Source organism: Manis pentadactyla, chromosome 9 (genome assembly GCF_030020395.1).
Source record: "Manis pentadactyla isolate mManPen7 chromosome 9, mManPen7.hap1, whole genome shotgun sequence".
NCBI classification, from domain to species: Eukaryota; Metazoa; Chordata; class Mammalia; order Pholidota; family Manidae; genus Manis; species Manis pentadactyla.
In genome coordinates, this window is record NC_080027.1 from 19,195,231 (window position 1) to 19,206,878 (window position 11,648).

Consider the following 11,648-nt stretch of genomic DNA (forward strand, 5'->3'; position numbering starts at 1 on the left):
TTGTGAAGCTACACTGCCCAACCATCTCACTTCCGCTGGGGATGGGGTGGGCGGGTTAATAACACTTGCAAGATCCAGGAGGTTGCGAATCCCTTCCCTTCTTTATTAACCTATTAGAACAGAGACAGAGCCTATACTAGTGATGGGCTCATCCAGCCCCTACACCATGCATTTAGGTGGCTGGTTTACCTGGATGCCTGAGCCGGATCCTTATGCCCATGCAGTTGGCATGGGCCATCTGCCTGACCTACACCCCTCACTGATGCCAACTAGCTGGGCACACCCACTTGCCTTGGCATGTTTTATAGATGACCCATACTGCAAACACCAACATGTGTAAGACATATGCTCTTTTCTTTGTGTAATTTCAGGCACCAAAATATGCCTACACATAGGGGTGTGTGCATACAGACACATGCGTATTCTTTTTTGCCTGGTAGAAATATGCTTCTGTGATGTTCCTTCTCCTCCCACACATGCCCCTCCATGGCTGGCACATCTCCTAATTATTCCCATCTACTCCCTCCCTATAGACCTTTTGTGTGTATATTTTGGCACACATTCTCTTGATTCCCTCTTGTTCTTTTCTCTCTCTCTTTTTCTGCCTCCCTCCCTCTCCCTCCTTTTCACAACTCTTTAGAAAATGTGTTAAACTATACAGTCTTTATTATTAATGTACCTTTATGAAAAATTCTTCACAGTTACAAAAGTGCATGGTTATAAAATCATCTCCATACAAAGGTTGGCATCTTCTCTATCCCCACCCTCCCTCACCCTCCCACCCCCAGACATCAGCATTCCATGGGACAGCATTAGAAAAACAGCGCTCTGAGCACCCACAGCTCTCCCCCTAGTGCTGTGGCAGACATGGTGGTGATTTACACAGGCCCTTGCAACACGCCTCCCTCACTTGCCTTTTGCCTCCTTCTGGTGGGGAGAGAGAGACAAGCTTTGGGAAGATGTTCTTCTGAGGAATGGACAACGGTGTCTCCGTAACTCTTCTAAAGCTGGAAAGGATGTCAGAGTGATATCAACAAAAACATCTACAGGGAAAATGGGGGCTGTAGGTCTTTCCTGGTGGCTGAAAAGAAATACCTGTCTTGGTCTGTTCGAATTCCATATACCAACCTCCTTGAAAGGAGCCAGCAAACTCTATAGCGACTCTAGGGACCTATTTCTGCAGGGTTCCATGAAATTTTCTACAGGAATGGAGAAACAGGGTCAGGTTTGTCTGAGGGGGACCAGAAGCAATCGGTCTAGTGTGGTGTGATGCAGACATGGAGTTACACATGTTCTTGGCCCAGACCTTGACTCTCAGGGCCCTGTTGCTTAGCTAAACATTGATATGCTCAGGCCCAGTGTGAAGGAAGCTTCTATGATTTGGGCAAATACCTGACGGTTGGAGAATGGAAGGAAGCAGTCAGGTTGTCATTAGGCTGCCTCAGCCATGTATTTTTCTCCTTGTATTTTCTGAGCAGCTATGCCTGCCCAGCCCTAATCGTATTCCATCTTAGCTGTCAAGTGATGCAATAAACAGATGGCTGAGTAGACTGTATCAGAGAACTGAACTCAAGTCCTGTATCAGTAGACACCTGACATACATGGAACCTCATGAACAGACACATGGACTCAGAGACACCCCAAGACTTACATGTTAACCAGCCTGGAAAGAACTTAATGAAGCCCTTATAGGAACACCACCATGAGTTCTTGATCAGCAGAATTGTGGGAACAGTTCCAACCAGGACTGCTAGATGACCTCTAGCAGCGTGCCGGTAGAAGCTTGCTTCTGAGAGCCTGCACAAGACGCTGGTGGTGGAAGGCAGGGAGAAAAGGAATTTCTCGGCTGTAGGAAGGTTTCCTCATTGTGCTTTAGTTAGCTGGGGGCCTTCTAGCAGCTGGACAAGAACCTTTTCTTTAAAAGCTATATGTCATACTCAGACAGGGTTGCCACTAGTGGGGACTAAATATTCTCATTAGAAAGGATATTTGATCTCAAGGGGTATTTGGTATCTTGTTGGTTTCTAATTCTATGTAAAAAAAAAGTACATATGTTATACTAAAATATATTAACTATAGTTCAGCAAAGAGTCTCTAGGAGATTATCATAGATGTATATGGTGTCCCTCTATGGGAGACTTAACTATTTTTATCAGGACTGTTACTTCTAAAAGTTCCTCCCCAGATACTTTAAACTGTCTGCTGGCTGGTGGAGGGCAGCCCCTGTCTGCCGGTCCCTGGACACAGAGGAAGGAGAAAGCAGGTACAGCTCTGCTCCAGATGTCACAGGAGCAGGGCTCTGGCCCGGATGTTATAAGTGAGAGACAGGGGACACAAAGTTCATATACCCCAGGTCTAGCAAAGTTTCTGGACACTCTTTTGGTCGACTAGCTCAGGGAAGCGCGAATAAAGGAAGACTTCTTGGAAAATGACATGTTTTTCTCCTTCATTCCTTAGGAGGATGGGATGATGCAAGCTTGTGGAGCTGGGGGCAAGGTAGAAAGCCCCTTTCCTTACTGTCTTCCTGGCCAGCCTTGCCAACACCTTGGACTGTACCTTAAAGTCTTCACCTATCCTGCAGGGGCTCTCAGCTCATAGCTTCCTGCACCCTTTGTATCGCTTATAGCACAACACAGCAGGGCTTGAGTAGGTTAACACAGCTTCCTCTTCTTTCCGAAAGAACTTACTGTTTGCCTGACAGCCACCATGGCCACCAGTTCTAATGCATTAGTTACACATTGCAAGGCAGGTGACTCCTATGCAGATGTTATCTGCACTGCCTCTGTGTTGCAGAGGTTGCAGTTTGCCTACGGTGAACATGTCTAAACCCGTACAGCAGCTGGGTTTCATTGCCCTTTATTTAGCTGATCTACTAGGGCGTTCATGGCTGCTGAATCCTGGGGCCCCACTACCCAGTCCCAGGCATTCTCTTCCCCAGGTGCCTGGAAAAACATTAGAAAAAAGAACGAGTTGGAGTTAAGTCCCAACACTGCTGGTTAGGCAAGTCACACCTGCTGCCGAGTCTCTATTTTCCAATCTGTAAATGGGAGTCATGATGTTCTTTTACCTCCCACATGGGGTTGTTGTGGAAAGTCAAGGGGAATGATGCAAAAGCATTTCACAAAATGTTCAGTGCTGAACAGACACAGGGAAGATTAAGATGAAGCTCATGAACGGATGACGATGAAGATGACGGTGATGATGACAACTGGCTGTGGCACATGAAGTTACTGGGTTTTTGACTAACCGGGTGGATGCAGTGTCCCCGGATGGAGCTGCCTATCATCTTCCATGTAGAGTTATCCAGGTAACCTTGGGTAATGTTCTCAGCTTTCTACAATTCATTCATTTGTAAAATGGGAATAACAGAAACCACCAGGCAGTGTTGCTGTGAGAATTGAAATAAATGAATCAATAGATTAAAAAGTGCCTAGAAGAGTTCCTGGCCCTTATTAGGAGCCTCGTCAGCACTCCTTGAAAGTGAACTTGTATAACTTTAGCGGGAACGACGATGTTCCCCAATGAGGATAGGGTAGTAGAGAGAGCACAGGCTTTATTTTGCTCATTAAGCAGCCTGCGGCTTCAACTGCTTGGAGCCTTAATTTCCTCATCTGTAGAATAGGAACAACAGTGCTCACCTTCAAAGACTGCTGTGTGCAGTAAAGGGAATTGTCCATGGAGAGAGCTTATCACAGTGCCCAGCACTGGCAAGTGCTTGGAAGTTAACAGCTCTCACACCCTTATGCTCAAACAGGTGAATTGCCTAGAAGAAAGAGCAAGTCCTCTTACAGTCCCAGTGGTGGGGCCCTCTCCTCCATCAGCCCTGGGTACTCTCATGCTACAGGGCTGTAGTTCACAGTGTGCTTCCCTCCTGCAATCCCTTGGCAGAAGCACCGTGGCAGCCAAGTCACGAGATGAGGAGGAGTCGCAGGGTGCCAGGACTCTTGCCGCCCCTCTGCTGGGCCTCCTGCTTCCCTCTTCTGAAGCTAATGCAGTGAGAGGCAGCAGGTGGGGGTGGGAGAAAGGGCACTGAAGGTGTCCAGCCTCAGCTTACCCCCTGGGACCTCGCCAGCAGGCTACAATTGGTGATGCAGCATGGTGGGGGGAGACAATGGCAGGTGGTCTCACCTGGTAGCTGCTGTAGAAGGAGGCCGAGGGGGCTGGTATGGAGACCTTCTCTCCCTCTGGAAGCAAGGGTGGGCACTGCCAAGGGCTGACAGATGGACAGATTGGGGGTCTGAAGGAAGGGTTTGGGCCTGCGCCACTCTTACTCTGTATATTTACGTCACAAGAGACTGTTACCGCTCTCAATACACTATGCACATCTGGGCTCTGTCATTTGCTTATGTCCGCCCTTCTCTGTCTACTTGACAAAGCGGACATTTGTTGGTGACTCAGCTCACCAATCAGCCCTACTCTTGTGATTCTCTTGGATTTTTCCAGGCATGGCTGATGACCCCTCCTCTGGGCTTCTGTAATGATGTGCTCAGATAGGTGCCAGGTCGGATTCCGCTAACATTCCCAGTTCCTAGCACAGTGCCTGGCCCACAGCAGGAGCTCACACAAAGGTGGTTTCCTGACCTTGCTGGGACCATGACAGAGGTGGCCAGGGCACCATGGAGCCAGAGTGGGCATCCAGGGAGGGTGTCCGGGAGTTGGCAATTGGCAGTGGCTGGCAGCATGGAGGGATGCCAGGCATCCACATCATATCTCTTCCTCTTCGCTGGCCTTGCTCCAGCGGTGACAGCAGTTGGCTGTGATGCCTAGGAGGAAGTTGGTGGCCACGGAGGCGATGGAGACCACGAAGCCCACAAAAGCGATGAAGAGGTAATCATCCAGGGTCAGGGTCAGGTGGCAGGCCTTGAAGCTCTCCTCGGTGAGGGAGAAGAGTGGGGCACCCTCAACTTCAGGGGGGCCTCGGCACTCAGCCATCTGAGAATCTGCAACACAGAACCCAGGGAAGGGGAGGGGCGGGGGGAGAGAGAATGGAATGGAGAGCTCCACACCCCGCCCAAGAGGAGTTGAGATTTTTATGGAGTTTCTTACATGTGCCCCAAATTTTATGTGCCTTCTTTAGTCCCCTCAACAGCCCTCAAGGCAAGTGTTTTTATACCTACTCTCATTGAAGTGGAGATCCCTGCTTGGAGGGTACAGTCACTTGCCCAAAGTCAATAGCCATGACTAATGGTAGATCTTTTGTGGGACATCACCATCTCTTCCAAGAGCCTCCTCAATAGCTTCTACCCTTAAATCACCTCGACACAGTTGGCTAAGCCATCCTTTCAAACCTGAAGTCCTCTCATGTCCTCTCTGGCTTCTTAGCTCCCTGCAGAATGAAAGCCACCATCCTCATCGTGGGCTACAAGGACTCTTCCCGCCTCTTCCCTCTACTCCTTGTTTACTCCACTCCACCCAGGCACACCTCTTGATCACTTTCCATCACTCAAGTGTGTCCCCTTCCAGGGTGGGGAGGCGGTGCCTTTGCGCTTGTCGCCTTGTGAGGATGCTTCTCCCCTGGGTCTCTGCACAGCTCTGTTCCTCCCTTCCTTTGGGACTTTGCTCAGACATCACCTTATTAGTGAAGCTGTCATTTATGATTGTATAGAGTAGGCACCCCGGCTTCATCTGTCTGCAGGCATTTTCTCTGTTACCTACTCTGCTTAATTTTTCATGTTTATCCCAGTCTCACAGTGTTTATTTTCTGTCCCCTGCCCTTTGAATGTCAGCTCTTCCCATCGTACCCTTCACAGCAGAACACATACATGCTCAATGAATCTTTGCTAAATGAATATGTGAATGAATGACTCTGTGCAATTCCAAAACACTAGGTCTTTCTACTATACCATGTGGCTTTTCCAGATATACAGGCTATGGGCCTAGGAATATAAGTTCTGGAGATACTGGCTTGGGTTCAAATTCCCTCTGTACCTCTCCTTAGTACAGTTGTGGGTAAGTTATTTAACTCCTTCACGTCCTTGTTTAATCATCTGTAAAATGAGGATAATAATGTCTTATCTCACAGGGTTGTAATGAGGACTCGGTGCATTAACACATACAAATGATACATTCTAGGAAGATAATAAGCACTATGTAAGCACATGCTTATATTATTGTCTTAGGTTAGTCTCTCTGGACAGGTTGGCGGGGGCCGTATTCTGCACACAGACTTCTGTGGGAGGGGGCTTCTCCTTCAGTGGGATTACTGTTCTCTCCATCATTGGTCCCACCTCACCCTCCCAGGGTCATTTGTACAAATGCATATGGTTGCCAACAGTTTCGTCTCACTGTGCCTTGGAAGGGAGAGTGGCAGGCAGGTAGCCGTGCTGCCACGCAGTGCCAGCCACTGGCTTTCAAGCAGCCAGCCATTGCTTCATTGAGTGGGTATATATTAATCAAGTGCTCAGCTGGAGCTGGTCTCTTTTGATTTTCTGGCTGTCGTGCTCTGCCTCTATAAGAAGGGGATAATTCCACCTAAATTATCTAAGAAAGTCTATGTGAAGAAGTTTCCTAAATTATGTGGTACATAAAAGCTATGTATTCATTGTGTCATTTTTGAGGGCAAAGAGTGAAATGATGGGTTTGGATTGACCCTTTTGAGAAATGGATGAGAATCACTCCCCCTGGAAATGCGGAGGATGTGAGCTGCCCCAAGCCCCAGGCTGAAGCGTTCCTGTGGGCTGTAGCCACAGGTCTCCAGACGCTGCTCGGGACAAGATCAGGTCTGGAGTAGACCTTCAGGGGCTCTCCTCTCGGAATAGGAAGACATTGAACTCCAAAGTCTACAGGGTGCCTGAGTGGGGTGGAAGGGGGCAACATGAAGCAGGGACTGTGGGGAAACAGGGTGATTGGCAGGGACCTTGCAGGAGTGCAGGATGAGAGCCCAGGGGATGACAAAGAGACCAGTCATGAAGTCATGTTATACCCCAAGGGCACCCTATGTCTCTCTTTGTTGATGTTTGTCCAAAAACCATGGATAATAGTGGGAATTCTATGAAGAAAAGGGGAGGAAGAAGAACAAAAAGACAAAGAGAAGAGGATTACCTAGTCGTGCCTACACTGGCAAGCTTTTTGCCCCCAATTGGAAATATCCAGGAGAGCATGATTGTGGAGGAACAGGGAACCTGAGATTCTAGCTGTGGCCTGTGGACAGTCAGTCTGCCTGTCTGAAGTGTGGGTCCCTTTTCTGTCCTGACATGAAGCTGCACTTGTAGATCTTGCACCCTTGTCCTGCTTCTTCTGAAGGGCAGCAGGGACCTCAGAGACCACAGGAAAAGGAGGAGCCCCTGGTTTTGGTGGACGCTTAGCACCCTGGGAGCCCTTTCTGTTCTTAGCGCCCAGGAGAGAGGGGAGGATGTCCAGCCTGCACAGTTGCAGCTGGTTCCAGGCAGCCTCTCCCTCATGCTCCCTGCCGTTGCCGCATCTCAGTCCCCAGCTATTTTGGTCCCAGAGAACTTCCTCCCACAGCCCTGTGGAGACACCGTAATCGTGACCCACAGCCCCCCCAAACTATATTGGTCCCAGGCTCCCCACCCAGCTTTCCTCTCCCTCCTACCTGGCTTGGCACCACTTGTGAACACACTCCGAGCTCAGGCTCCGGGAAAGCCCTGGGATGGTGCCCTGGGCTGTCCTGTCATTCGGCTGCTGGGGTTCTGTGCCAAGCTCAGTGCTTCTGCATAGGACAGCTGGTGTCTGGGGGCCACAGCTGAATACTGCCCACCTCCGGGCTGGGCTTAGGCACTGCTGTGTGATTCAGGCTCTGTCAGTCCTCCGTCTGCCCCAGGGGTGACTGGCTGGTTAAACTGCCGCATCCCAGTTTCTCTTCTCAACTCCCCATCCCACCCCATGCCCATGCCTTGCAGAACTCTGCTGAAGCTCTTTGGCTATCCCAGAACTCACGCCCTGACTCTTCGACTCTTCGAGTTAGCCTAGAAGCTGACTCTTCAGGATACAGCCAGAGGGCAGCCAGATGGCTGGGGTTGGAATCCTGACTCTAGCACTTAGCAGCTGTGTGACACTGGATAAGTTACTAAACCTCTCTGTGCCTTGGTTTCCTCCTCTGTAGAGGGGGTTTGGGGAAATCTCTTCATGGTTCTTGTGAGGATGAGATGAGCTAAAGATATCATATGCTTTGAATACAGCCTGGCAGCTAGTAAGTATCAAATTAAAGAATATCAGCTATTTCTATTTCTTTGAGGTTTTCCAGCACTTAGAACCCTGAAAAAGCTGTCCAGTAGAGTAGAGCGGGGCTTAGAGATCAAATAAACTTGGGTTTTATATTCATGGCTTCGGTACTTTCTAAATGAGTGACTCTGGGAAAGCCTTTTCATTGTTCTAAATGTCAGTTTCTTTGTCTGCAAAATGGGGATAATATAAGTGCGGGCCCAGTGAGCTCACGCACGGCCAGCTCTTAGGTCGTGGTGAGAGCTTAACTAGCCCTATTATTAGCTACGCTTACTTGTTTACTCTTTGTTTGGCTCATGAGGTCGTGTCAAAGAGAGTTTCCCTAACGCACGGGGCCCAGGCACCCAGCACAGCCTAGCAAGGAGGCCGCCAGTACTTGTGGAGTTAAAGTGGGCGCAGATCAGGGCACACAGTAGGGACTCAAGAGCTTTAAGTGCCTGTCTTTGGACCCTTTGTTGCCTCACTGACAGGCAGTCCCAGTCCCTGTGGCTGCCCAGTCCCGCCCCCTCCCTTACCCGCCGTGCAGCGCTGGATCCTGTTCTGCAGCCACTTCAGCAGGGGCTCCATGGCACAGCCGCACACCCAGGGGTTGCCGCCGATCTGCAGGGTCACCAGTCCCGGCAGGCCCTCGAGCGCCTCGAGGCTGAGGAAGGCCAGGCCACCGTAGCTGAGGTCCAGGTCACGGAGATGCACCAGGCCCTGGAAGGCCTGGGGGTGCACTCTCCGCAGCCACGGGTTGTGGCTCAGGTCAATGTGCACGAGGCCATGGGCTTCCTGGAACATGTCAGCTGGCACGTGGCTGAGGTTGTTGTAGCTCAGGTCCAGGTGTGCCAAGCGCTTGGCGTGGAGGAAGAGGCCCGGGGGCAGCCCCAGCAAGGAGTTGTTGCGCAAATCCAGCACCCAGAGCTCCACGTAGCACGTGAGGTAGCCGGGCGGCAGGGCTGCGATACGGTTGTGGGCCAGGCTGAGGTTGCGCGTGTCCATTGGCAGGTCTGGGGGCACCGAGAAGAGCCGTTGGCTGCTGCAGTCCACCACCTGGTTATGGCATGTGCAGAGGACCGGGCAGCTGGTGCCGGCATCTGAGTGCATCACCCCAGCTGCCAAAAGGATGGAGACCAGCAGCACCACTGGGCAGGGAGGCCCAGGCCAGGGCAGCTGGGACCAGGTGTCACCCATCGTAGGCAACTGGCAGCAGCGGTGCTGAAGGGAGCCCATCAGGGCTGGGGCTGCGTCCATGGAATCAAGAGGCAGTGGCTGAGAAAGGCAGCTACTTCAGGGGCCAGAGCCCTGGAAGGTGGGGCTTCTGAGCACGTGGTATCGTGCTCAAGCCTGCCCCGGAGTCTCTGGGCACCTGAGTCCCCCCTAAGCGAGATCCACAGGAAGTCTCCTTTGGAGCCAAGGGGGTGAAGAAACCCAGCTGAGGTTCCCCAGAGTCTGAAAAGATGATCAAAACTTGAGACAGGAAGGAGTCGAGGATGGGGCTGGACCAGCTGCCAGCAGGTCGTGGAAGGGCCCCTACAGGTCCTCTGTGACCCTTTCACCCATGACTGCTGGGTGCCTCCTCTCTGTCCTGTGTTTGAGAGGTGAGGAGGGTGGGTGAAGGACATGAAAGGTGCCTTTTAAAGGTCTTGGCATGTCTGGAAAACCCTAAGTCCTATCCCAAGTCTCGGACTAATTAGGAGGCCAGGGCTGCATCTGGGGCTCCAGCATTTGAGGTCTCAGAGGCCACTTCTTCTGGTGACCCAGTGGGCTTGAGTCCAAGGGGGTCCTGGGGTAGGCGTTTGGGGAAGGGAGCCCAGGGGGCCGTGGGTCTCCATGGGCTTCCTGAAAGTCTGAGTCTCAGCCTTGGTGTCTACTGAATCCCCCACGGAGGCTCTTCTTTCCCCAGGGAGGGGAGGACCCCAGGTGACACCCACTGCTGGCCGCTGAGGCTGGAAAGAGCCATGTGTCCCAGAGGTGCAGGATGGGGGCGTCAGGTAGGAGAGCTCTGGCACCTTCTCCAAGCCAGTGCCTCCCCCAGCTGGGCTCCGTGTTCAGCAGGCAGAGGCAGAATTCCCTGTGTCAACAAGGAAAGCCCTGAGGCAGAGAAATCCAGGATCCTCTCCTCCCTGCTGTACCCTCTCCCAGATCCCCTGTCCCCCTTCTTCTTTGCCACTCACCACTGCCTTCTCTGTTGCTGTCTCTTGGGGGTGGCCACGGTGGGCTCAGACCCACCCTCACAGTGCTGTCGCTCACTAACCTTCCCCCTGCAGCCCCCCACACCCCCCAGGTGTCTATCCTAGGCTAGAGGCATTTCTTCTGCTCCTAGCCCCACCCCCTCAGCACCAACACCCCACCCTTGAACAACTCTCTAAGAACAAATGCATACACAGTCTGGCCATTTGCACACCTCTTTCAGACACTCGTAGCATTCACCTCTTTCTTTCTTACTGTCTGTCTGTCTCTCACACACACACATGCATTGTTCTCCTGTGATTCCCTCACATTTGCTCTGCCCTGCACTCACACCTCCCAGTTTTCTTTCCAGCTTCCTTCTGCACACGCACTCCTGCAGGGCCCCACTCCAGTCTGCCCCCACCGCGGCTCACCCCCAGTGCACACCCTCATCCCAGCATCCTTCCCACACCGTCCTGCTGGGTGCGCGCAGAGGCGGTGATGGCGCCCCGGGGCTCAGCCGCCGCCCACCCCGCGTCCTCTGGGCCCCTCGCTTCCTCCGAGCCCGCTGGCTGTCCTCACTTGTCCTCCCCGCAGCGCTTGCCAGTACTGCCTCTCTTCCTGCCTCAGTCCCCACCACTGGGCAGCCACCCCACTGCCCTTTATCCAGACCCCTTTCTCGGAGCCCCAAGCGCGCCCCTGCACTCCCACAGCCCCCGTGAGCCCACTTACTCTGTCCCCCTTGGAACACGGCCATCAGTCTGCGGCAGTCACGGGTCTCCCGCCCTCATCCTGGAATCCCCGCTCGCTGCTTCAGGAGAACCGATCGCCTCCCGGCTCTTCGCCTCCCCGCTCCTCTGACGAGCCTCCTGGATCTCGGGTCAGCGTCCTCTGCGGTTTCCCGTCCTGTGGTCCCCGTGCAGCTCCCCTTCTTTTACTCAAGAGGAATCAGAGAAAGGATGCTTAGAAGAAAGTTCACAGAATCCCAGTGCTTCCTCCCTGAAACTCGCTGGTGCTGAGGCTGCCGGGGTGTGTGGCTTCCGCCAGGTCTTCCCCTCCCTCCCGCTTCCCTCCCTCTCTCCCCCTCCTCTCTCCCGTTTTCGCTCCCTTTTTTTCCTCGAGGGCCAGGTACTGACGTTTCACTGTCTCTTAGCAACTGCCTCCACATCTCTGAGCAACAGGAGAGCTGGCTATGGACCCCACCACGACGAGAAGCGAAGGAAGCAGGGGCAGAATGTACAGCCACAGGCAGGATCCTAGCGATAGGACAAGGATGAGAGGGTCCAAGGGGGGCCGACAGGGGCCGCGGAAGA

General features: G+C 52.5%; 1 protein-coding gene across 1 annotated transcript; it reads right to left on the bottom strand.

The window, feature by feature from the left end:
* Positions 1-788: 788 nt before the first annotated feature.
* LRRC55 (leucine rich repeat containing 55) lies at positions 789-11,372 on the bottom strand. The gene is made up of 3 exons (XM_036880459.2): positions 11,068-11,372; positions 8,697-10,237; positions 789-4,940 (listed from the first exon to the last, which is right to left on the bottom strand). The coding sequence occupies exons 2-3, from the start codon at positions 9,415-9,417 to the stop codon at positions 4,705-4,707; spliced, it is 957 nt and encodes a 318-aa protein (XP_036736354.2). The 5' UTR covers positions 9,418-10,237; positions 11,068-11,372; the 3' UTR covers positions 789-4,704.
* Positions 11,373-11,648: the final 276 nt, after the last annotated feature.